The 25,436-nt window shown below is 47.3% G+C and overlaps 2 protein-coding genes across 13 annotated transcripts in view; both read left to right on the top strand.

The window, feature by feature from the left end:
* Positions 1 to 15,179, top strand: part of ACKR3 (atypical chemokine receptor 3) — a 51,193-nt gene extending 36,014 nt beyond the window's left edge. For 2 of the 10 annotated variants that reach the window (XM_085552871.1, XM_085552873.1), the window contains exons 4-6: positions 2,677 to 2,881; positions 4,138 to 4,442; positions 5,416 to 5,529. In XM_085552871.1, coding sequence (XP_085408997.1) covers positions 2,677 to 2,881; positions 4,138 to 4,422 — 490 coding nt within the window. In that variant the 3' untranslated portion in view covers positions 4,423 to 4,442; positions 5,416 to 5,529. Of the gene's footprint in view, positions 1 to 2,676; positions 2,882 to 4,137; positions 4,443 to 5,415; positions 5,530 to 9,070; positions 9,229 to 9,710; positions 9,798 to 10,303; positions 10,467 to 13,248 lie in introns of those variants that run through there. The other 8 variants (XM_085552865.1, XM_085552872.1, XM_085552867.1 and 5 more) reach the window with 8 other exon arrangements.
* Positions 15,180 to 21,737: 6,558 nt separating this feature from the next.
* Positions 21,738 to 25,436, top strand: part of LOC107316406 (uncharacterized) — a 58,864-nt gene continuing 55,165 nt past the window's right edge. For 2 of the 3 annotated variants that reach the window (XM_085552877.1, XM_085552876.1), the window contains exons 1-3: positions 21,738 to 22,223; positions 22,479 to 22,686; positions 25,152 to 25,331. In XM_085552877.1, coding sequence (XP_085409003.1) covers positions 22,158 to 22,223; positions 22,479 to 22,686; positions 25,152 to 25,222 — 345 coding nt within the window. In that variant the 5' untranslated portion in view covers positions 21,738 to 22,157 and the 3' untranslated portion in view covers positions 25,223 to 25,331. The remainder of the gene's footprint in view (positions 22,224 to 22,478; positions 22,687 to 25,151; positions 25,332 to 25,436) is intronic. The other variant, XM_085552878.1, reaches the window with a different exon arrangement.

Below are 25,436 nucleotides of genomic sequence, written 5' to 3'. Positions count from 1 at the left end.
GCTGGGATTTCTGGCTAACTGCACCTCCAGGCGTGCTTACAGAATGCCAACAACCTCTTGTAGTAAGGCAGGGCCTGCTGGTCCTTTGACAAGGCAGATCCAGAAGGCCTGAGATATCATCAGCACAGCCCGTCTGCTCCTGTTAGCTCATGCAGAACCACTGGTGGTTGTATTGCTCGCGGCATGAAGTAAATAGCAGTCGCTGAAGTGCATTGATCTTTGTAGCAGTGGAATTGTTCATGGCACATTGACCTGCCCTGAACTCCTGGCAAGCCGCAAAGTGTTATTGATCAGTGCAGCACGGATGTAATAAGTAGTATGTTTTGCTGTGTGTAAACACACTGGGTTTGCTTGTGAGATCAGTTGTGAGATTGCCCGTTCCGGTGATGCCCTAAACTCATTCTCCTTTTGCTCGTGACCTTCCCTATGCTCCTCAGTCAAGTAAGTTGTTCTACAGCAGCTGGTCATTGGCAACAGATGTTTGCCTGACTGCGGCTGTGTCTGTCCCTGCTAACCAAACACCTGCCTATGCAAATACATACCTTGTTCCTGAGTCTTGAGGGCTGGAACCACCTGCCTAGAAAACCAAGGCAGCCCCAAAAGTGAGCTTAATATCTGCTTTGTAAACCAACCTTGATGTGTGGCCCTCTTTCCTGAGCAATTAACTGCTTGGTGAGGATCTTGCAGACCTGCTGGAGGTACCTTTTGACCTTGCTTTCATTCATCTGGCCACTAATAGCTTGTTCAGGGATCTGGAGGGTTTAACCCAACCGGCAGACATCGCAGCTGGCCCGGTTGCTGTCCTGTTGCTCACAGCTCAGATTCCTGGCTTCGTGCAGTAATTCATAAATAAATCCCCTTTCTTCCCAGTGCTACTGGAGCCAGCTCTGGGTGTGTGCTGATTATGCCTTGGTGGATGACAACAGTATCTTAACTCTCTTTATTGCAGCCCTGCTTAAGAAAGCAAATGTATCTTTGTTGTGTCAAGAGCAAGATTAACTCCTCCTGTTGCCGTGCAAGAAAGAAGCAATCAGCTTGGAGCAGCTGCCTTCGTTTTCTTTTTGCCAGGCCGTGTTTCTCAAGATACAACAGCAATGGCAATGATGCAACGTCTCTCCTGGGAGAGATCTGGCTGGAGCGTGCTGCTGAAGCTCCAGCAGAAAGCTTCACCCACAGAGGGTGGGGGGCAGCAGTTGATCTATACCAAATGATGACTTAACCTTGCCTTAAAATGAAGGAGCTTTTCCTTTTTTTTTCCTATTCCTGTTGGAAAACTGGTTTTTCTTCCATGAAACCCAACGTTTTTCTTTCCTGCAGTGCTTTTCTGTACCCAAAGGTTGCCTGTTGGAAAGCTCCCTACCAGCTCTATCCATGGGCCAGGAAATTTTCCAGGGCTGGTTTGACATTTCCATTGGGCGATGTGAGGCAATTTTCTTTCTCCACTTTCTTTTGTCCTGTTTTTAAAGACAGCCAAGCAAAACAACAGCTGGTGAGAACTTTAGTACCTGATTTGTCTCTATAAAACTTTGCTACAGTGTGAGAGGGCTTTTCCAGAGCTATCTGCAACTTACTTTTGAGACTGCGTTTTCTCTAATGCTACCAGTAGGAGTTAATAAAATGGCTCAGGAGTCTGGTTCATTTTGGATGCCTAATTGGGTCTCGATTTGTTTCAGCTGAGCCTTGTTAAATTTATCCCGTGACCCTGTAAATATAATCTGCCTTTTCATCCCTTAAATAGTCACCATCGCCTTTCAAATATTACATCGTGTTCGCGTTCCTGGCTTCCAGCTTTAAAGTGGGAGCCTGGCTTTCTGCTCTCCTGGCTGTGCTAAGGGCAGCAAGGGCTCTGCTTATCTGCACCAGTAGACTTGAGATCAGCTTCAACTTTATTTCTTTACACTTGAAAGCTGCTCAGTTGGAGAGCAACTTTTTGGCTATTGAAAGACTGGAAAGAGGCCTGGAGGAATCTGCTTTTTGTCTCTGACAAGTGCCAGTAATATTAAATTTGGAAAACAGTTGCTTTTATGTTTCTTTTCTGCCTCAGGAAGGTACTGGAGTGGACACTCAAAAGGAAAGGTGCTCCAGGAGGGAAGGATGGAGTCATCCTGCCTGATAAAAGGCAAAGGCAGAGCAGTTCTGTGTTAAATCCTGCATCTTTCTCTCCTGTAGCATAACATCCATCTGCCTCTGCCCTCAGCACGCACTGTGTGCATGACTTCATACTGGTGTGGGGATAAAACACCACCAAGAGATCCTTTACGTGTTGTTGTAAAGCTCTAGGCCTCAGTATGAGAATCCATCTGGTGGCATGGGGGAGCTTATAACAGAGCTCATTGCTTTTTCCTTTGACTTCCTTTCCTTTGCTTGGCTTTCAATGCTCTGCACGGCATTTCTTCATTTGTTTCTGCTTTGAAATGTGATTATTTGTGAAGTAGTGTTGTAGATTGCTTGTTGTGATGGTTTTGGGTTTGTTTTTTTTTGTTCTCTCCCTGATCCTTAGTGATTACCCCTCCTTGCATTTTGTCATTCATCTGGTTCAGACTGACTTAACTTGGTGAGGAGAGCTGGAGTTAACGTGGCTGCAGCTTTACTCTGCAGACTGTCTGGTGCATTGAAAGAACAGTTGAACTTCTTCCACATCAAATTCATTATCAGTTTCTTCTCCCTTTCTTCCAGCCATTTTTACAGATGCTGTCTGTCAAACCATGCCAGAAGGGCTCAGAGTGCTTCACGTTGCACTTCATGCCTGAGCAGAGAAGGGGGAAGTAACAGCTACAAGGCAGTGCAGGTCCCCTGGGCACTCACCTGTAAAGACACTCCAGGGGGACAAATTCATGCCTTTCTTCTGTCATACCTGCGCCGGAGGACAGGTCTTTACCAGGTACCTACTGGCATTCACAGCATTGGATGTCTGTAAATATTCATGTGCAACTTGTTTTTGGAGCAAGTGTGAGCAGAGCTGTTGAACTGCTAATTGCAATTGCAAGTGTTAATTTTTGCACTGCTGTAAAAGCATCCCAAATTTTGGAGGTTTCACTTGAGTCAGGGATGAAGTTCCTGACAGCTTTCAACTGTGCAGATGTGAAATGCTGAGTTTGAATACTAAGGCCCTCTTTAAATACTTCATTTCATCTGGAAAGTTCTCAGATTTGGTGTTGCTTTGTCAGACTCAACTTTTTTTCTCCTCTTAGAGAGCTTGGAGTCTTGATTTCCTATTGCAGCTTTGTTTAGTTGAGTTCATGCATTCTTCTTATCATGTCTTCTGTGCTGTAATGGGCTGCTCTGCTTTTTCCCTGGCAAAGCACAGGGGAAGGTATCTGTCTCTGTGTGCCTGGGAGAAGAGTGGGGTAGAAACAGACTGGGAAGACCAGAGGGCCTTGACCAGATCCTTAGTGCAAAATGGAGTGGATAATTAATGCTGGCAAAAAGACTAAACTGTGTGATAGTACTTCAACTGGCTCATCTCAGGTTTAGGACAAGCAGCAGTTCCAGCCATGTTTAGAAGCCAAAGAATGTATTGTGTGGTGCCTGCGCTGCTGGTAGAGAAACGCTAGGTGCACTGAAGTGAGTGGTGTGACTCCACTCAGCATGAGCTGGGGCAAGACTTGACCTTAGACCTGCAGGGAGTACAGCGAGAGTTTCTCCTGGCTTGTAAACCAAGCAACTGAGTGTTATTACGTACACGTGCACACAATAGTGCTTAGAGCCTGTCTGCTGGGATCTTTCCTTGGGGATCCATATAAAATAGCTCTCACAAAAGCTGCCCTGTGCGCAAACAGAGGAAACTCCATCTAGTGACGTAAAAAGAAAAGCCAACAAAACCTTTTCACACGTGTATGTGTATTACCTCTTATCTCACTGCCAGTCTGCTGAAGATATCAGTCCAGCTAAACAGCACTCGCCATATGTGAGGCTTAAAGTGCTGCCTGGGAAGCACTTCCAGGCCCTATTCTGTATTCTGCCAATGCAAGCAAAAATGTCCCCTTTGTCATGTTAGTGAAAGAATATTCTTGTTCCCCTTTCTCCTTGGATTTATGTCAACCCTGAGTTTCAACTGAGTTTGATCTCCTTGCTTTATTGTATTGCAAACAGTAGTCAATAGCTCTTCAGCTCGAGATTGCCTGGATTTATTTTCAGGTCAAGTCAACTCTCCTTGACCCACGTCTGAACCAAAATACATTCCCAGAAGATTCCCCCACAGGATATCGGATCCAAAGACAGAGTGACATTGTAATGAGTTCAAGGTTTCATTTCAGTACAACAGAGTCCCTGTTGGTGCGGGGAACGCAGCCGAGCCATCCTTCTTGTCTTAGAGCTGGGACCTCTCACGGGGCTTTTCAGAGCAGGTTTTGTCATCCACTGGTCGCTGCTCTTCATAGAACAATGTCATTGATTGCAGTGCTGCTATTTGTACTCTCCTGACCAGTCCCAGTTCCATGCATGTGAGTATTCATGGCTCTAACGTGCGTTAACGTGTGTGGAATTAAGTGTGCATGCTTTAAACAACTAATGGGTTGTTTTGCATTCTTGATTTTCTTTAAAGAGAAGGAGAAGTGGCATCTCCTTTGGGGACTGTCTGGCACGCAGGCAAAACCAAATGATATTGCATCATTAAGTTAAAAAACACCGCTTTGAAGAGCTGGGACAAAAATGGAATGAAATCATGAATTTATCCTGGATGATAAATCTTCCTTCAAAAGAAGGCAGCCTTATGTTTAGTACAAAAGACTGTTTATTTCTTCTATGGGTAAAAAAAAAAGAGAAGGAGTGGTGTAATCGGATAGGATTAACTTTCCAAGGGGCCCTGGACAGAAGCTGAAGTACGGGCTGCCTCCTTGTGCTCGCATTGGATAATTTGAGCTCTGGAGTAGTCTAAGACCACTCTGGCTTCCTACAGCATTTGGCTACAATCAGCTGCCAGCATGAATCGCACCTAAAGCCAACATTAAGAACCCCAGCAACAAGGGTTTCTGCAGGGGAAAAAAATCATCTAAATACTTGGCTGGTATAAACAGCTTGTCTCAGCTGGGAACCTGGCCCAGGTGTGGGCAGAAATACGGCCTTATTAGTGTCCTTCGTCTCAAGCAGCAGTTAAATACATTTTTAGCAAATACCGATAATGTGAGGCTGACTTAATGTTGCATTAAGCATCTTTGTGGTTTGTGTGTTCTGACTTTGCTGTTTTGACCATTCATGGCTGATGTTGCATTAGCCCTTTTAATTTTATCTACTCATTTAATTACCTTGGAGCAGTCCTGCATGAGCTTTTGTCAGTGGGAGCAACGATGCTTCCAATTTCACACCTCACTGGAATGGATGGGCAAGTTTGGACTGAGCTGTGTAGGCAAAAGCAAAGAGGAAATTGAGTGCCTGAGCCCGGTTTGCATGTGTGTGCGCTTTTATTTTTGCCTTAAGTCCTAGGTGGTAAGCAAGCCCCTCCCATAAACCTTTCTTCTGGATCAAGTTGAGTTCCCTGTGCTTGAGCTGGGTAAGACTCTGATGTGGTTAAACTCACCTGTATTGAATTATGGTGCAAGGGCTGTTCAACAGTCATTGTTACTTGTGCTGGTAAGTTTGGATATGTTTTATTCTTGTTTTTCCAGAATAAGCTAGGATAAAATATTTTGGATAGCAAGTCATCGTAGAGAAAGGTCATGGTCGTGAACAATTAACTTGTATGCTTGTTAAAGGCCCTTCCGTAGCTACTGTGAGAGCAGCTGTACAGCAGAACAACACTGAATGTGTTTGGGATGATTGGACCTGTGCTTATGGTGCTGCGTGAAGTTGATCTGAGCCAGTCTTGAAAATAGAGGCATGTAAATTGGAGGTATTTGGGAGCACAGATTTGCTTTTTGGCTAATGCAGGCAATTATATTTAGGTAGTTAAAAGGAACCAACAAATCATCCAACAGACATCAAACCTGTGGAGAACACTGTTGTAGTGTGTTTGTTGTCTCACTTGCCATTGGTGTTTGCTAGCAGGCTAGACAGCGTTCACAATGGCCCAGTAAAAAATTACCCTTTGTGTTGGTTTACTTAACATTTCAAGGAACTGCGGCTCAATTGGGATGACCTTCATTCTCAGCTCCCATGCATGGGCTTAGCTCCAGTAACTCCAGTCAGGCTATGCTGATTTTCGGCAGCTGGGACTTGGACCTTGCTTTTTATGTCCCTTCTTCAGTGCTTGTGTAGTCAGTTTTCCTTGCCAAGATTATATTTGCTTTCCTTCCTAAAGGACTGCTCTAAATATCATGCTTTAAAACGACATGTCTTTTTTGTCCCCACAGAGAACAATATGATATGCCACTGTTGAATTAATATGTCTATGAAAAGTGAATATAATCTCCCCAGTAGATCCCCTTTCCAAAAGATTTATGATTTAATGAATTTTTTATTCCTTACCGGTGTGTAGCATTCAGGCATTTTACACCTAGCAGGAGTTTTTCCCAAGGAAGCAGGGGAAGGCAGAGGGGGGGGGTTCCACCATCCTCATTCAGATCCTTTTTCCCCCTTTCTGCTCTGCTGTGCCACTTGTAATGCTTGTTGCTGCTGCAAAGTCAAACCCAACTTTCTTTACCATGGCTTCTATCAGAATCTACCCTTAACACATGCAGGTTGTGGTGCTGGTCTGGGACAGTGCGATGTGGAGAGAAGTTTGGTGCAGTGCTTACATAAGAATCAATGCCTCTGAAGTCTCTGTTGCTATCTGCTTGACTGCTCTAGGCAGGATTTCTTGCTCGAAGCCCTACTCTATCTTCCTCGTGGTCACGGTCCAGCACGTTTTCAAATGAACTGCTATAATGCCTCTGACAGTAGGTTATGAAGCCACAGATAACATCCATAGGTAACACCTTTATTTAGTGGAAGAGAAGCGAAGCAGAAGTGAGCTGTGAAGAAGAGAGCTGTTATAGGCAATTATTAGCTGTGTGGGTAATACTCCTAATTATGCCGCCAATTGATTTCTCCTGAAAGCTCCTTTTGCCTTGAAATTGGTGAATTGATTGCTCTGCTGGCCCTTCCCTTGGCTGCTAGGATGCCTGCTGTACCTGTGCTTGGCTTTTGGGAAACTTGCTGGGATCAGCGGCTGCAAATCCTGCTGGGATCGACAGAAAGTGCTGGCAGGGTGGCTGGGCAAGGGGCACTGGCATTAACCTCTCTCATGCTGTGTCTTCAGAGGAGAAAGACAAAGAGCAGCTACAATCCTGGGTGGCCCCATTGATTGAGACACATGTGAAGCGGTGCGTGCTTTATATTGTCTCCCTGAATCAGCACTGTTCATCATCACTTGTCAGGAGGTAAATGCTAAAGGCAGTATCCTTTCTGCATGGAAAACACCCATCTCCAGCTGCAGGTTTTCACAGGCCTATTGGTGTACGGTTCTTCGTACTTCTGATGCTGTAACATCCTAAGAAGCTCAGTGTGAGCACAACAACCCAGAGCACACTGCCTGTCCCACCCAGCACCACCAGCACATGCCTGGCTGGGCATTAAATAACTTAATCATTTTCTGTTGAAGGGGAAGCAAAACCGGACAGTGCCACGGTCACGGCCTGCTGGATGTTCCCTTCTTGTTTCCTGCCATGTCACAGAGGTGGCTCCAGATGTCTTGCAGAGTGAGGAACGTGACTGGCAAAGGACAGAGAACCCTCATGAAGGAGGGAGGAAATGAGTGCTGCGTTTCCATCCAGCAGCCCGTTGGCACTGGCTCCTGGGACCTCAGGAAGCTTTTTACCTTTGTGCAATTGATGTATCACAGCCTGATTTCCTGCAGGCGCCTGTCTGTTCAGCTATCCCTGGCTTTGTCATCTCGACGTGGGTGTTTGCACTCCTGGCCAGCACATTGTTCTCTGCCTGTGCATGATGCTGCTGCCTTCAGACACGCTCGGTGATGCTGCTTCTGTCTGACTTTGGCTGCATGCAGATCCTCTCTTAGGCAATGGAGAAACCTTTCCCAACATCCCTGTTTGACATGCTATTCTAATGCTCCCCTTCCCAACATTCGCATGTACTTTGCCATATTGGCTTTCTCTCTACCCCCCCCCCAAATCTTTCTAATACTTGAAGCAGCCAAATTGCATTGTTTTGGTTGACTTAAGTGGGCAGGGCTTGGGGTTCTCTTCCACCTGCCTCACAGTTGGAAAAGGTAGCCTTGAGAGAAAGCAAGGAGGCTTTTAGCTCTCATTCCATGTGCCAGCAGGGAGAGGCTGCGAGGGATACTTTGGAATCCTGGGTTTTCTATTCCTGCTTGTTGTGCTTCTGCGGGAAAAGAAAGACACTGCTTTAATTCAGGCTCATTGGACAGGCAGTTAGGGTAATAATTCAGCACCATGATGTGCCAGATACCCCAAGTCAAGTCATTCAGCTTCATTTTCCTTGCCTTTTCTCTCACAGAGCAACAACTGTCACACCTATCTCCACTGGTCAGAGCTTACCCTTGTGTGTGTTTATCTTCAGCACTGAGCACAGCAGAGTGCTAACTTCATTCAAGGCCCTGTGCTGCCCGTGGACAGCATGGATAGCAGAGGCTGGTGGTGGGAGAATCCTGCTGCTGAAGAAAGCCTGCTAGCTGTCACCCTTCAAAACAAAACATTCAGCTGCAGGCCACATTACAATTGCTGGACAAGCTCTTGCTCAGTTCTCATGGTGTAAATCCAGGTCCTAGGAGAGAAGGAAATTTGGGTGGGTGAGAACTCATCTTGCTGCATCTGTGCAGGGAGTTCCTGCTTGATGAGCTGCCTCAGAGCTCACATCTCCTGGAGGCTGTGGTTGGGCTGCCTTTTTAACTGTGGTTATAGAGCAGAACTAATCTCACCAAGCAAGTAGCGTGGGCCCTGTGCTGATCTTATCTGGGGTGCCCAGCTTTTCCACAGCTCTGCTCGCTGTGCTGTAGGGGGATGGTTTTGTGTTGTGCGGTTCTTTGAGACCGTGTTGCTTCGCTTACTGCTCAAGCATTTCATTCCTGAGCACCGAGCAAAATCTGGCTTTCATAATGGAAAGGGAATGGGCTCGTCCCTCCTGCGTGTGGAACGTGTTCTCTGTAAAAGATAGCTGGAGGGAGGGACCTGGAAGGGCAGCGAGGGCTTTGCTCCTGCTCTGCTCCTGCTCTCAGCAAATGCAAGAGAGGAGGCTGCCTGCAACTCCTGGACAGAGAGCAGCCTTGTGGTTGCAGATGCTGGATGGTATTTTTGGAGAGGCTGTAATCCTTGATGTTATTTTCTGGCGCACCAAGTAAGGAAAAACCGCTTGCTTTTTTTGTTGTCCAAGTGACTCTGGACTTCTGCAAGAGTACTTGTATTTTTTTTCTATTTTATTTTTTTTTCTGCTTAGGGTTTTCAGAGCCTGATTTAGCCAAGGGCTTCAGTACAGTCTTATTTTTAAACTGAAGCCTGTCGTTGTCTGAACTCATCATGCTTCAGCCTTCACAGGCTTCGGCGAGCAGGCAGAATTTAAACAAATGCCAGAATGCTTTGCTCATTGACAGCTGTGAAGTTGGGAGGGTCTAACTGTCCTCATGCAGGGGGAGGAGAGCGAGGTATGTTTCATCTCACCTGCTCCACCTGGGGCTTCTGTCCTTCCTGGCACCCAAACCACAGTGGGTTAGGCTAACATCAGTGCATCCTTTCAGCTGTGGGAGGTGTCGTGTCCACAGCTTAATCATCTCTGCTTTGCTGGCAGAGAAACTGAGGCTGATTAATGCCCTTTGCTTGCAGGGTGTCATCCATGGACTCTGCTGCTGCTTGATGATGTTTGAATGGAAGCTTTTGATTGCCCGTGGAAATATGTTTAAGTATCAACAGGTAAACAAAATGCACACTTTTTGGTGGTGTTTTGGTTTCCTAACTGCAAGAAAGATATGGAGGGTGTCCAGGGTGGTTTGGAGCACAAGTCTAATGGGGAGCAGCTGAAGGAACTGGGTTCAGTGAGGAGGAAGCCCAGGGAAGACCTCACTGCACACTGCAGCTCCCTGCTGGGAGGCTTTGGTGAGGGGGTGGTGGCCTCAAGTTGCACCAAGGAAGGTTCAGGTTTGATGTTGGGAACCATTTCTTCTCTCCGTGCTGCTGACAGTGACTCGATGAGGCTCTTTACTAGCAGCGTTTGTGGCAGCCCGGTGTATGGTGAAGGTATAAGAGCCACTCTCGCACTGCCCTGCCCCGCTCCGGCTGGGAGAACCCACCCTCCCCGTTCTCGCCTCAGCCCCCCGAGCTGTCCCGGGCCGGGGGCGGGCGGCGGGGCCGGGCAGGGCCGCCCTCCGGAGGCGGTCTCCCGTTGCCGCTATAAGGTCCGACGGCGGCGGGCGGCGCTCAGTGTCTCGGAGCGGGCGGCACGCCGGCGGTGAGGTAATCATGGCGGGCGGCCGCGGGGGGAGCCGGGCCGGGCCCGAGCATCGCGCTGTTGGGGCTGAGGTGGCTGTGTGTCCCGCGGTGGCAGGGCTGGCTGTGTGAGACGGGGTGACACGGCTGTGCTTGGTGCGGCTCGGAGCGCAGAGTCTCGGAGATGGGGCTTGAAGCGGAGCGGGAGGGCGGGCAGGCTGAGCTGCGGTGTGTGGCTGCACCCTGCTGTCCCTACGGGGAACCGAGTGTGCAGAGCAGGATCAGCTCTCTTGGGTTACCTGGCTCTGCTCTCCTGGGCTCGGTGCTTACAGGTGGCAGGTAGAGATGGTCCGTCCGCCTCTCTCTCTCGCTAACCGGTGAGGTTTGTCCGAGCTTGAGCCTTATAAACGCGGAGCATCACATTTCCCTTCGCTGGCTGTAGGGGGAAGCGGTGATCGCTCGGCTGCAGGCCCCTGAACTTAGTTGGGGTTATAAGCCCCTCTGCACAGGTTCAGCAGTGCCAGTGTTCCCTGTGACAGCTCTTTGGGAGCATCGCAGATGTCATCCTTGTCCTTGTACAGGGCTCTGTGCTGGCAGGGAGAGCTCAGGTTGCTTTGAGTGTGTTGAGGCAAGGTATGAGGTGAGAGGACTTAGCCAAACAAGCAGTTAATTTGGTTTCAATCTCAGCCTTGTCTTTCAGCATGCCGGCCAGATGAAAGACTGGAAGGCTGGATAGGTTTGCAGCAGTGAGCTAGATCCCCTCACGGGGCCAATTTGGGCCCTGTTTGTGGAGAGATTTGATCTCTCCTGGCTTGTGTGCATGGCCCTCCTCATTGTTAGTGCCACCAGCTTCCCCTTCCACCGGGACAATAGTGCCTTGAATCTTCTCCTGTAATCTCCCCTCTTATCTCCCTTTTCTTCTTCAGTTTGTCTCTGGCAGAGCCTGGCTGTGGCAAGGCAGGACGGGTGGGAGCTTTGGGAAGAGCTGATTATGCAGACGGAGGAGTAAGAGGTGCTTTGTGAACCCTTTTCAGAGGCATGAAGTTTCCCCAACCCAGGTGCCAGTCCTCTGTGGGGATGAGAAGAGACCGCTTAGTGCAGAAGCATGTCCCAACTCTTCCTTGCTCTGTTGTCTCCTTCATATGTTACAACATCCTAGAACAGCTGAGTGTTCCTTATGAGTTTCCATAGTGCAGGCTGTCTCATAAGCCCCACCAAAACCTGCATCCCGCCTAAGAGATCCTCTGGGGTGGTAAGGATGTTGAAAGATACAAGTGGTTGAGTAAGTTGTTTCTCTGTGTGCTTCCCTTGGCTTGTTTCAGTTACTTGGATGCTCAGTGCGAGCTTGCCCTGGGACTTGGAGCAGGAAGCCAAAGGATGCTCTCAGTTACAGGATTTACATCTTAATTGTGGGGAATAATGAGGCTTCTGGCTATGTTTCAGGAAGTTAAAGTGTCTATAAAGGATTTTATATCTGAAGGAGGGGGATTGATGAGAGAAATGCAAGCTGAAACTATCAGCTAACAAGGGCAATGAACTAGAAATGCTTTTCTTGACAGATCCTTTTCTTACTGTATCCCTTAACAGCTTGCTCAGGCTGTCCGCCTCGTAATGGCCAGACAAACAGAGTAAGAGAAAGCTACTTGTTGCAGTTAAACTGGGAGAAAGGATGGGCTGTGAAGCCTGTTGGTGTTGCTGCTGTGTGTTGGAAGAGATACAGCTGCTGCACAGCCTGTGCTGCAGATGTGGCTCCAGAGGCTTTGGAGCTCTGCAGAGTGTGATCCACCTGTGCCATCACTGGACCCCGGCTGTCCTGCCAGGTTGGGCAGCATAAGCGGGACAGCTTTCCTTTGCCACCTGGCCTGGTGCTTCAGGGGAATGAAAGGAGTGCGTCCCTGGTGTGGAAGCAGGAAGAAACTCTGTCTGGCAGGTGTCCGACTAACCCAGGAGCAGCCTTGGGTGGTATTGTTGGCTCAGCGGGGCAGGAGGCCTTTTACACCGCCCCAAAAGCACAACAGTAATTAGCAGTCCAGCTCAGATCCTGTGCGAGCCGTGTGGGTCTGCTGGGTCCTTTCCTTCTGCTGGCAAGGAACTGAACAAGTAGCCCAGTGCTTTGTCTGCCAATGGGGGAAGGGGCTGAAGAGACAAGAAAGCAGGTTTAGAAAAGAGAGAGGGTGGGGAGGAAGCAGTTGTTGTGGAGCCAGCTGTGGTGGGGGGGAGTATTTTGTAAATCAAAGCTCTCTTCTAAAAAGAAAACTTAAGCCCAGCAGATCTACTCAGCGGTCAAGCTCTGATTCTTTTTCCTCAAAGCTACGTGATAATCGTTAAACACAGGGGATGCTTTGTGAAATAGAATTGAAGGGAAGGAGGGAGAATGGAGCGGGATTTAAATTTAAAATTGGATGAGGGTACAAAGCCCCTTAGTTCCCCATTTCTGCCTAATGCAGCTGGAGCCGGACTTGACAAGATGCTTAGCAGAGCTTGTGGTAAATGTTTTACGGTACCGTGTATCAGCCAGATCAATTCTACTATGCTTGAGGGAGTGCAGATAAAATGGCTTAAAGATTCCCCTGCTGAAAGCGATAGTATCATCATTTATGCTGGAGAAGACAGATTTAGTTGCCTGACGTTTATTTGGCCACGGTGTACTTTGCGGATTTCACACCCGGGGATGATAGCCAACCTGATGATGTCAGACACGAGCCGCAGGAAGAAATCCCACACAAAGCTAGCGCTGTTCCTCTTTCATGGACCAGATGAGTTTTGTTGTGTGTCTGTTCTGCTTCCTTTACTCCGCAGACCTCTTTAATGCAAGTGTGTTAGCAGAGCGGGACGTCACTAAAGCTGTGTGTCTCGCATGCGCTTTGTGGTACGAAGAAAGCAGCAGAAAAATACCCATTAACTCAGGTCTTTTCTGTTGATCCCACTTCTTCTACAGGTCGCTTGAAGCCTGAATTAAGCAAACATGAGTGCGCTTGATTTGACTTCAATCCTTGATTTCCTGGAAAAGGCCAATTTAACGGAGATGAACTGGATGTGCAACAACAGCGACTGCATCACAGTGGATGCGACGACATGCCCTGGCACACTCAACAAAAGCGCCCTGCTCTACACCCTGTCCTTCTTCTGCATTTTTATCTTTGTCATAGGGCTGGTGGCCAACTCTGTTGTGGTGTGGGTCAATCTCCAAGCCAAAATGACTGGCTATGAAACCCACCTCTACATCTTCAATTTGGCTGTTGCAGATCTGTGCGTTGTCATCACGCTTCCTGTTTGGGTCGTCTCCCTCATCCAGCATAACCAGTGGCACATGGGAGAAATCACGTGCAAAATAACTCACCTTATATTTTCCATCAACTTGTACGGCAGCATCTTCTTCCTGGCATGCATGAGCGTGGACCGCTACCTCTCAGTCGCCTATTTCACCAATTCCAGTAACCGCAAGAAGAAGATAGTCCGCCGCTGCATCTGCATCCTGGTGTGGCTTCTTGCCTTTACTGCATCCCTGCCAGACACCTATTTCCTTAAGACAGTCTCTACCAGCAATGAGACCTACTGCCGTCCCGCATATCCCGAGGAGAGCTTCAAAGAGTGGTTGATTGGCATGGAGCTCATCTCTGTCGTTTTGGGCTTCCTTATCCCTTTTCCAGTCATTGCTCTCTTTTACTTCCTCCTCGCGAAGACCATCTCTGCCTCCAGCGACCAAGAGAGGAAGAGCAGTGGGAAGATCATTTTCTCCTATGTCGTGGTGTTTCTTGTCTGCTGGCTACCCTACCATACGACTGTCCTCCTCGACATCTTCTACAGTCTGCATTTCATACCCTTCAGTTGTCAAATGGAGAACTTCTTGTATGCCACGCTTCACATCACTCAGTGTTTCTCTCTAGTCCATTGCTGTGTCAACCCCATCCTCTATAGCTTCATTAATCGCAATTACAGATATGAGCTCATGAAAGCCTTTATTTTCAAGTACTCTGCCAAAACTGGTCTCACGAAGCTTATTGATGCTTCCAGAGTGTCAGAAGCAGAGTATTCTGCTCTGGAGCAAAATACCAAATGACTGGAACTCCAGAAGGAACCCTCCTTGACTCTTTGACTTTCCCCTTCCCCTTTCCTTATGCTTGTTATGAACGGGGCATGAATTACAGCCTACACAAGAGAAATAGCGAACTGTAATTTAAGAGTAGAATCAGGCACAACATGGAAGTGGTACCAAAACTTAAGCGTTTTGTTTGTGTGTTTTGTTTGATCTCCTCCTAGCCCGGCCTGGACTTCTTGACAATGCTATGCAAATGGAATTGACTTCCTAGCAGACAAAGCCATTGTGTACCATAGATAACATGCGTTTTCAGGATAAGCTTTTTCCTTCCATGTGTGGGTTCCCCCTTGTCTCATTGTATATGTTATATATAGTGTGTGTTGTATTTAAAAGCTCGAGACTTTATTTTCTGGCTGTTGGTGTACCTTATGCAATTGTATTTGAAATTGAAATATATTTTTATCATGTATTTGATGTATATTGCTCTTGAGCGTATCCAGTGCGCTGTAGTCTGAGTGTTAGACTGCCATTTGGTTTTAACTATCCTTGGTAAGAGGATGACAATGATCTCTGATGTGCATCCTTGCTGGCTGGCACGATTCATTGAGCATAGCTTGATGTGGTGGTCATAGCCACGTGTCTGGAGAGTGAAATGTATGTGTTGTAATATAGCTACCATCATGTTAAAATTAACAGCGTTGTAAGAGTTGTTAACTCCTATGCCTGAACTTCACAAACCTGTATCCTTATGCACAGAATGAATGGTCTTGCTTCTGAGAGTTGTCTCTATTTGTAAGTTATTTTTGTAAAATAAAGATCTGGAAAAACTACATGTAGGAGTGGTTTGACTTTGCTTTCCCTGATGCTGCTGTCCTTCTCCTTAGAAATGAGCTGAAAAGAAGACATCACAAAGCTGCCTTTTAGCTTCTCTTGGATGCGGTAACAAACAGGTCAGTTGTTGGTTACATTGGATGACAGCAGTGAGTAGGAAGAGGGGAAGGAATGGGGAGGAATGTGTAAGGATGTACTCTTTGGGAAGGTGAGGCCAATGGGTTTATAAGGTTGGTTTAATCTATTGGGAATAATGAAAGCAGTGTCTGTAGCTTAGAAATAAACATGTAGAACAAAGATATGGAAGCACATGAATGAATGTTTGGACTAATCCATTTTCAGTCCTCTGCAGTTTTTGCTTGCAGTAGAATTCTCAGAGGTTAGCAGTCCTGAAAGCATTAAATCCCTTTTTCTTTCTTCTTCCCTTTGTTACAAGCAGCTTTAAATATGTGTTGTTATTCTGTCAAAGTGCAGGACAAGATTCAGCTGGTGCAGGATGTGTGGAGAAGACCTTTTTAAAGCCAGTGAAGATCATGTCATCCTCATTCCAGGACAAGGTAATTAATGCTAAATCAATGATGCTGACTCTCTGCTGCTGCTCTGTGTGTTTTGCAACTTCAGTGCTTTGCTGGTGAAGGTTATAGGCACAATCCTCTTATGAACAAAGCATGCCCTTGTCCTTCTGAAATCCTGATAGTCAACAGCTTTATAACGACTGTTTGGTTTCTTTCTTTACGGTACATTGCTGTCTTTGTGAAGATGATGCGGTACATCCTGGGTAGCACTGAGTGTTGAGGAGATCCTGCAGCATGAGCTGGACTGGTAAAGTCTCCAGGCGTTACACTACCAGGTCCGTTACAGCTCCTTGGATGGGAAGGCACTGGGGTTAAGCAGCTAGCTTTTCTCCTTGCCCCTTGACTACTGTCTGCCCAGAGGTAGAGCTCAGACATTGCCTGCTGCATGTGGGATGCCAGAGCCAGCGTAACTCAGCCCTGACTGCTGTCCTCCTCAGGGTTTGGTCTGCTACAGGTTAGCACAACTGCTTTCTGAGAGTCTTTGCAGGGACAGGGTCCCGCTGCCTGCTCCTGAGGAATAGGGAAGTTACAGAGTTGGTTGTAATAGAAAATAAGTACGCTGGGGAAAGAGAATCTCTTTATACGTATCTGTGTATCTATATCTGTTCTAGGGTGTTTGTGAAGGTGTGTGGCACGGTTCCCCAGCTGACGTTCATATTAGGACTAAAAAGGTGCTTCTGGGCACCATGGAGTCTGATGTGAAGGAGGATTTTTTTGGCAGTAACAGGTGGGTGAAAACACAGGTCCTTGGGGAGAAGAGAGTGTGTCTTGCAGTGACTGATGCAATGCCTGCTGGAATGCAGTGTGGCCAGATGTCCCCATCCTGGAGCTGGAGTGTTATGAGGGGCCCCTGCTGTTTGGTGCAGGACTGTGGTCTGGGTCCCAGCAGTGCCTATAGATCCTCTCTCTGACAGCTACAGGTGTGCAGCACACTTGGGCCCTTGCTTTTCCAGGAGGCTTTTGATAAAGTTATTAAGTGTCAAACCTGAGGTGTCACGATCCGTGCAGGAGCAAATCCTCCTGTTAAACTGTTGGTCTGATAGGATCCCATATAGGATAACTGTCAGGTTCTCCCATCTGCCTTGCAGGCGGGCACCAAGCAAATGAAAATATATCTGCTCCCTGAGAAAGGGTTTGTATTTTATTTTTTATTTTAATAGAAAGTGCTTTATTGTTACTCAAACACAGATTTCCTTTTATGAGCCATAAATGACATTCAGGTGTAGCGCAGTGACTTTAAATCAGATCCTCTGGCAGCCATCAAGATATTGTATTGCAAGAAACGCCTCATAGGCTAACTGGCCCGTTTGTCCTTAGACTAATTCATGGTTTCAGTGCTCCTGATTTTACATACTAGTCTTTGATGAGTTCAGTGAGCATAAAAGCTATTTAAAGTTACTAAGAAGCAAGAAATAACTCATCTGTGAACAATATTTAAGCACGTGTCTGCAGCAGCGCTGCCAAAGCCAGATCTTAATCTGTTTCAGAGAGCTGCTTGATGAGGCGAGTGTGACTGGTGCAAGGTGCTCAAGCAGTGGGGCTCAACACTGTGTGAAATGCAAAAATGGGATGGGTTTGGAGGGAACTGACTTGTGTTCAGTCCCAATGTGGAAATCCCAGTGTGCTTCTAGGCTCGCTTTTCCCATATGGTGTGTGGCTGAAGAGCATCTGGGCCGGAGTCTGCTCTGATTTACACCCTGGCTTTACTGTTGGATAATGCTGCTGATTTGAAGGGAGCTCTCTGGGATTTATAGGGTTTTTTATAAGAAGGATCAGAATGTTTAGCAATAATCCTGTGCAGGTGCATGTGAGTATGTGTGCCTCTGCAACACTAATGCAATGTAATACCCACATACAGCAATAATGCAAAGACATAATAATGGCAACAAAACAGATAATAGCAACGTGAAATTGCTTTTGGAAAAGTACATCCATTACAGGACTATAATATGATTGAAACCAGGCTCGTAAAGATCCTGCAATGGATAATCCAGCTGTATCCCCAGAGCAACCTGGCCTTTCAAACGCCGTAGTCATGAGGAAAAATCGATCCCCTTCTGTTTTGGTAGTTGTTCTTTTGAAAACATATCCCTTTGTTTTGTTCTTTACTTGGTTTAAATCTCTTTGTTTTCCAAGCATTATGAGAGTGTAAGGCCTTATCTAAAGGCCTCTGTCCTGGAAATGTTATGACTTCATAGCACCAAAGAGTTGCCAACATCCTTATAATGCTATGAACCTAGAGAAGCCACACGGTACTGTGGCTAAACATCTGAGCTTCTGTCCCTGCCTTGATGCCTTTAAGTTCTACTGCTTCCCAGGGCCCTTTCCCCGAGGGGCCGAGTGAGAGCAGCCAGGAAGCCCAAAAAGAACCAGAAGTTAGGGGATAAATGCTCATTTTGAACCTGCCTTCTCCATGGTAAGCTGTTCTCTTTCCAGTTGAGATCATGAGCCCAGCAGAAGCTGGTCTGCTGCAGGGTTCCATGCATAAGTACGTCTGTCCTTATGGCAGCAGCATAGAGAAACAGCTCACGGGAGGCACGTCCTGATGCTCCTCCTCTTACAGCTCAGTCAGAATGCAGCCGAATCATGACACTAGGCTTCAACCCTTGAGGGCAAGCATCCAAATGCTTTTACAAAACAGAGTGCTGGGAAACCACCCAGACCCTGTGCTGATGCCAAGGGGCACAGCACAAATGAGAAGTGTGAAATCCATGCTGCTCAGTGGGTCCTCATCAGCAGAGGATCCAAGCTGCTGTGTGTCGACCGGCTCTTGACATCAGCTGGTTTTAAGCCAGCTCTAATGATGGATGCTTTTACCTCTCCCCCCTGGGTTAGAGGGGAAAAATCCCCAAACCCCATCATGTTTACTGTCCATACAGTGCCATTTCCAGACTAAAGAAAAAGAGTTAAATTACACTGTAACAGAATAATACTGACAACAGCAGAGGTCAGGAAACTTTTAAGCAAGGTTACCCTATCGACTGCGACAGTGAAAGGATAGACATCAAATGCTTTGCCATGAAAGGCTGAAAAGAAGTAAATTCAGCATGATATATTGAAGCCTGAGTCTCTTTCATATGTTGCAGAGCCTCTGACATAGCAGGTTTACTGTTCAAGCTGTGATATGTTGCCTTGCCAACATATATTCTGAGTTACCCAGGCAGATTTAATGTTTTTGCAGTAGTGGCTTTTTCCCTTTTTTTTTTTTTTTTTTTTTAGGGGGCACTTTTTTCTTTTCACAAATTGTTGCAGGAGATTTCAAACCTACCTAGGAAATGCCCTTAATCAATTTAGTTCCACTGATGAGTATGAAAACTCACATCTTTCTTTTTGCTTTCTCTAAACATTGTCTCGGTCACTCTGAGTAGGGCTGACCGAGTCACAGCTTGACAGAGAAGTGCTTTTTGTTGGTTTTTATTTTTTACCCATCCAAGTGGCAGCTATGTTTTGTCCAAAGGGATTGATGTGACTGACAGGTGTTTTGAATTTCTCAACTCTTGAGGTCTCAAAATGCATGACAACACACACACAAACACACACACACAAATCCAGTTTGGTACAAGGCTGACAGACGTCGCATTCATTTTCCCCCCTCCCCTCCTCTTTCTTTTTAATAAGTCAGTGTTTCTGGGCCACCTACAGGCACGTTTATGTGTTCTGCAGTGGGCGAATCTGGCTTACACAATGAGCCCAAGTGCAGGCGTAGTGCATCAGCCTGGATCTCTCCACATCTCAGGGTTGCAGCTCCCATTGCAGCAGCTTGTGGGGGATCTGTTCCCCCTGTTTCCATATTGATCTGGGACTTTGTCCAATGGGCTCACAACGCTCAGATGTTCTTACTGTTTAGCACTTGGGTTGTATGCCGTTGCCTCTCACTGTCCTAGGTAACAATGGGGACAAAGTGGATTTACTCTGGATTATCCACAACAAAAAACCAAACCTCTTCTGGAGGTTATCCTATTCATTTTTGCCTCCCTATGAAAAACATCAGCTACTGGAATTTTGGCTGTGACTTGTCTGTGCAGCCCATAATTCCTCTGTGGCATGGCCATAGGCTTTGAGTTTCCACTCAAGATGAAAGGTATGGGAATCCTGTGTTGTGCAGTGGGTGCTGATCCCTGTAGGATGTGGTCCTGAGTTCTTTTCTCTAGCCCAGCCAGCTTGTTTCAATGGCTGGCTTCGATTTCAAGGTTGCCCTGTTGCTTTGGCTAGGGGCGGAGGTGATGCTTTTATAAAGAGAGTGGTGATGGAAAGAAAATCTCTCTTCTCATTTCCCGTCCTGTCTGGACTGGTGAATGCGGTGTTCTTGGTTGACGGATTCGAAGGAGTGAGGGAGGCAGTCAGTTGGAAACATTGATTCTGCAGGCACTCGAGGATCGCCAGCCACTGCTTCCTCTTGGTTCGGCTTGGCTGGTTCACCATGGGCCCAAAGTGGTACTGTAATGGGAAGCTGGCTGGCGGAGGAGCATCTTTACCTTGTTTTGCAGTGAATCACTAAAAAGCTGGAGTGCCGAGGATTCCTTCTTCTGGGAGAGAATGGCCCTCATTGTAAGTCTGAAGAATAAAACAGCAAAAAGAGAGAGGGAGGCTCTTCCCCGCACATGCCCCAGCCCTCTTGGCCAAGAGGCAGGCTTGCCTTGTGTGTCTCAGCCACATTTCATTTTGGCAGTACTTGAGGCTTTCTAACCCTTGCCTGGCTGTTGTGTCTTTGGGGGAAGGTAAGAGCCAAGCATTGTTTGTGCGGTCAGATTATAGGGTGGTAGAGCCTAGGAGATCCCTGGGTGAGGAAGAGAGAGGAGCATTTAGTAAGAAAAGCATCAGCAGCTCCAATGGCTTCTTATGGTAAGCTGCTCTCCCTCTGCCTCCCAGCACCATGGATCTACCATCTCCCCTTTGCACCAGGTCATCTCTCAGTCGTGCTTTGGAAAAAGTTGCTTTGGGATGAAAGCCTGTATTGAAGGCTGGAGGCTTTCTTACAGGCAAACGTCCTGGACGCCTGAGAGGTGACTGCTTGGCTCGGCCTCTGAAAATTGAGATGCAAACCTGAAGTGCATTACACCCCTCCAGGGAGGGGTTTCACACTTGGAAAAGCTTTGTGAGGTTTCCAGCATCTGCTGCTTCCAGTCAGGCTGGAATCCAAAAGTGCAAAGGCCCATGAAAGTGATTAATAAAGAACAAAAACCAGACCCTGAGACAGGTTCAGCTCCACGACTCCTCTGAAAATGTAAGTGCACTCTCTGCTGACGTGCAGAAGTCTTGTGCTTTACTGGGGTATTTCTGAAAACCTGCCCTTCAAACAAGGCCCAACCCTGGATGCTGTTTTTATAAGGGTTAAGAGCACCTACAGGTATAAATTGCACAGTGCCCATTGACATGAGTGGGTTATATGTATATGCCTTCATGTGGCTGCGGAGCCTGGCTCAGATAATTCAGTGGAAATGAGTGGAATTTTACTTGCACAGGCAGGTGCTTCTGTACACGTACTGCTCTTTGGGACCAGTGGCTTTTTGACCATGTTTTGTATTGGATCTTGGAGGGGTTCGGGGCAGGCAAGGCTGTTTCCTGCTCAAGGCAAGAAGCAATTTGGAGCTGTCTGCAATGTGCATAAGGAAAGGGTGCTCAGGCAAAGGCTCTCCTAGAGTCCGTGTGGCCCCCGCTACTAGATAAAGCTGCTGACTTTACTTAGGCCACGTGATTTACAAGGGAAGGGATTTGTCTGCCCTTTACTGCTGCTGCAGCAGAGGCACCTGTTTGAATAGCAGCACTGTTTCTCAGGCTAGATGAAACCCATCTGGTTTAGTTTGATTGTGCCTTCTCTTGTCTCCTTCACCTCCTCCTGCCCCTTTAAAACCCAGGGCTGATTCTTGCCCTTCTCTGCAGTGTCCCAGAGCCTTATCTCTTCTTTGCGCTGGCTGGGGAGGACCCAGGTCCTATCAGTGGTGCTGCAGGCACAGCCCCGCCTGGACCAGCAGCCTGAAATCCCAACAGTGTCCTGCCTTCCCTCTTCAGAGCATGGCTGCTCTCTGACTTTTTCCACTTGTTGCACAGTTAGCTTTTCCCAAGCATGCTCTGTGGTCTGGTTTGTGCTGATGGGTCGCTGCCCTTGAGCTGGATCAGACAGAGGTCTCAGTCCAGCACTGCTGCATCTGACCCTTAACCAAAGGGGAAAGCAGCATGGAAGAGCCTACCCCTGTTCTCAGGAAAAGGAGGCTGGATGAGGACAGACCTTACAACCTGCAGCAGTGGTTGCTTTCCCAAAGGACTGAATTCCTGGTCCCCACTGTTTGTTCAGACTAAGCTTCCTGCCAGGGGTCATTTCTCTGGTTCCTTTCACCAACATGCACAAGTGATTACGCTCTGTAAGAGCCATTTTCAGGCTGTAGTGCCGATGGAACAAGAGCTATGTGTGTTCCCTCCCCGTGCACTGATGCTCTCGCTGCCTGCAGCGCTCCCAGAAACGAAGGCCAGGTTTGTAGGAAGCAATCTCTCATGTTAGAGTAGCCCGTAGATCTCAGACAAAGCAGACAAGCCATTCTTCAGGCTAAAAGCCTATCTGGTTTTCTTTTTCCCCATTTGTATCAGCGCTGTTTTTCCCATCTTTATCTGTGCATTGCATACAACTAGCTGATAGAAGACATGCACTGTGCTGTCCGACACTGAGATGGGCAGCAACCTGTGATCTGGTTGAGCTCAACTGTAACCTGTTTCTGTCCTGGTGTGCAGGTGACTCACGCTCAGACAGGCTCTGCCTATCCGTCCTCCATCAGCCAGCTGCCCACAAAGGCACGACTACCTCTTCTCCTGGTACAGAAGCATCCCTGGAGGTGCCTTTCCCAGGCAGCTCATGGGAACTGGGGTCACATACAGCCCCCTTCCCATCCTCATCCCTGGCTGCAACAGCTGGGTTTGTTTCTCTGCGAGTCTAATATAGGTAAGTCGTATATCACAGGGGTAAAAATTATGGCTTGTTCTCTAGTGCCAGACATTTGGAAGCATCTGGTTAGACAGAGGAGTACCCAACATGGATAAATCATGTTTTAAAAGCTTGTAATTTTTTTTTTCTTTTAAATATATATTTTATCTTATTTTTATTTGTTCTTCCACCTCCTGGGGCATCTCCCCAGCTGGCTGTGGAGGAGTGGTTGTCAGGGGAAGCAGAGCCCAGCAGATGCTCTTTTGGAAAGACAAGAGAGCAGTAGAAGAGCTCTGAATTCACTTTTATACCTCATTGACTTGGGATTGCCTTTTAAAAGCTGGATTTTCAGCTAAAGTGGGTTTCCTTTTACTCTTCTGGCAAAAGAAATGTTTTTCATGGGGCTTTTCTCAGAGCATATGTTCTCTTCATTTAAAAACTGGCTTTTTAAAGCTCTGCTTTATAACTGCGCCATATACCAGTACTTATATAGTAATTCCCTGCTCCTTTCTTATGGCAGAATACTCTTTCCAATTGTGTATGTCTTTGTCAGGCTTTGCCTTTTGGGACTGGAGTTTTCCACCTGAGGTGTCTGACTTGGAGTCAGGTTTTGAGGGGAAATAGCAGCTTGGAGTGACCCACTGGATCTCCTTATGGTGGCTTCCAGTGGGATGGAAAGCATCAAAGTGCAGCAGAGGACGGGCAGCTTGGACTGCTAGGACACCTCCAGCCTGGGTCTGGGTTTTGGAAGAGGATGAACTCGAAAGTCCCCTCCAACCCAACCCATTCTGTGATTCTATAATTTAAAGCCTGGGAAGGGGGTGGATATCATGTCTCTGCCTCGGTGCCCCTTTGTTAACACCTTGCTGCTAAGCCAGACTTTTCTGTGTTTGCAAGTAGGGAAGTTTGCTCTGCCAGCAGCTGTTTTTTGGTTCATTTTGCTTGGCTTTGTGGAGGAGGGTTTGCACTGTTGTTTATTGGTGACTCCATCCCAAACGGCAGGGATCCTGCATGTGTATGTGTAAAATGACCATGAATCAGTCAAGTGCAAGGGCATAAATGGTGGAGTCAAACTGCATTTCTGGGCACGTGATCTGCTGTATGTGACCAGGATTGAGTCCAGATGTAAACCATGAGCTTGCCCAGCAGTAAGCAAGGCTGAATTTAAGTTTTACTTGCACCCACGAGACTCGATGTGTGCGGCCCTGTTTTGCACTTGTCTCCAGAATGCTGGTGGGTGGCCAGGCACAACCCAGCTGCACTCCCTTCTCTGTCCAGAGGAGATGCCAAGGGAACGACAGCCATGGGATGAATCCTCCAAGTCCTTTGAGGACTCAGCCACATCACCTTGCAAGTGGAAAGCTGGAATCATCCCCCACATTTCACAGCTGGGTGCTTGCTTAGATAGCACAGATCTCCATTCTCAATGGTTCTGTTCTTCTCTCCTGCAGAGGTGCTGTCCTCCTCTCCAGCGCTGCCTCAGCTCTTCCATCTTCAGTAGCAGCAGTAGTAAGGGGAAAGACTGCCTGGAGTGCAATGGGCTGACTCTTCTGCCAAAAGAAAGACAAAGAAAGGCATTTTGCCCTCCAGAGAAACCCTGAAAGTGAAGATAGCCAAAGTTAAAAGGAAAAAAAAGATCATGTTTACATGATCTAGAGCCCTGGCCTGTTGTCTGTTGCCCGATGGGCAATTAAGCTCTCCAAACATGTTGTCTGCCTGCGCGTGACAAGATAGGAGGGTGTGAGTAGAGTGTTATTGATAGCTTCTGGACGCGCGGTGTCCTGGGGGTTTGTGCTGGGGAATGGCGCAATGGGAGATCTCCCCTGGAACACCCTTTATGTTCAGTTCACAACTGATTTGCTCCAAAAAAACGACCAAGTGCATAATCTGCATGAGAAAAGCTCGCAAAGAGACAGAGGCTCAGCTGTGAGATCCCATATGATAATACGTGTGTGCGTATGGTAGCTGGGTGGGCTTGGAAAGGCCTTTTTGGCTGAAGTCCATCTTCCAGGGAGAGCGCGAGAGGCAGCTGACTCTATGGGTTTGGTAGCTGAGACATAAAAACTTGCTGGACCAGCAACTCACTGAGCTGATTTCTGCAGGGCTCTGCCTCAGTGTCCTTCTATCTTGGAGTAGAGAATAGCCAAAGCCTGCAAAAATCATATCTTGCTTCTTGGAAATCTTTAAGTGCCGGGTATTGCTTGGCTCAGTATTTAGCCCAAGTAGATTACGAAAGGCAGGAAGAGCTTCTGACTGTGCCATATCTGTAGCATAGGTGTTAAAGACGTATTTGTGAGCCAGTCAGAGAAGAATGCTGAGGAAATCCTGTTTGGGTTAATCTTGTTTAATTTTACAATCAAAAACATATGGCTGGCCATCTGGTGCTTCTTGCAATCAAATATCTCACAATTAACAGTAATTTACTTGCCCTGAGACTTCCAGGATCTTTACATGTGCTTTTTTTTTTTCCCCTCTATCTCTAGTACGTGTGGTCCCCTCCTGGAGCACTGCTGGGTGTAAGCAGAGCCCTGAAGCTGTCTTTAGGAAGCTGTAGTGGAACAGAGGTGCAGGGATCCCAGGGGCAACTTGCTTTCCTGCTGCACCTTCTGCTCACACCCCCCAAGAACTTCTGCCTTTCAGACCCCCCAGGAACCACGTGCAGGGTAAGACAAGTGGACTGCTGCGCATACCTGCACATGCGTCACTGCAAAGAGAAATAAGGCTGCAATTAAGGGGAATATACTAATTACACATCTATGTTTTCCACC

The sequence above is a fragment of the Coturnix japonica genome, chromosome 7 (assembly GCF_054131305.1).
Source record: "Coturnix japonica strain WE chromosome 7, WE-NBRP24, whole genome shotgun sequence".
NCBI lineage: Eukaryota > Metazoa > Chordata > Aves > Galliformes > Phasianidae > Coturnix > Coturnix japonica.
The sequence above is the reverse complement of the archived record's forward strand: the minus strand, read 5'-3'. Positions and strand labels throughout refer to the sequence as shown.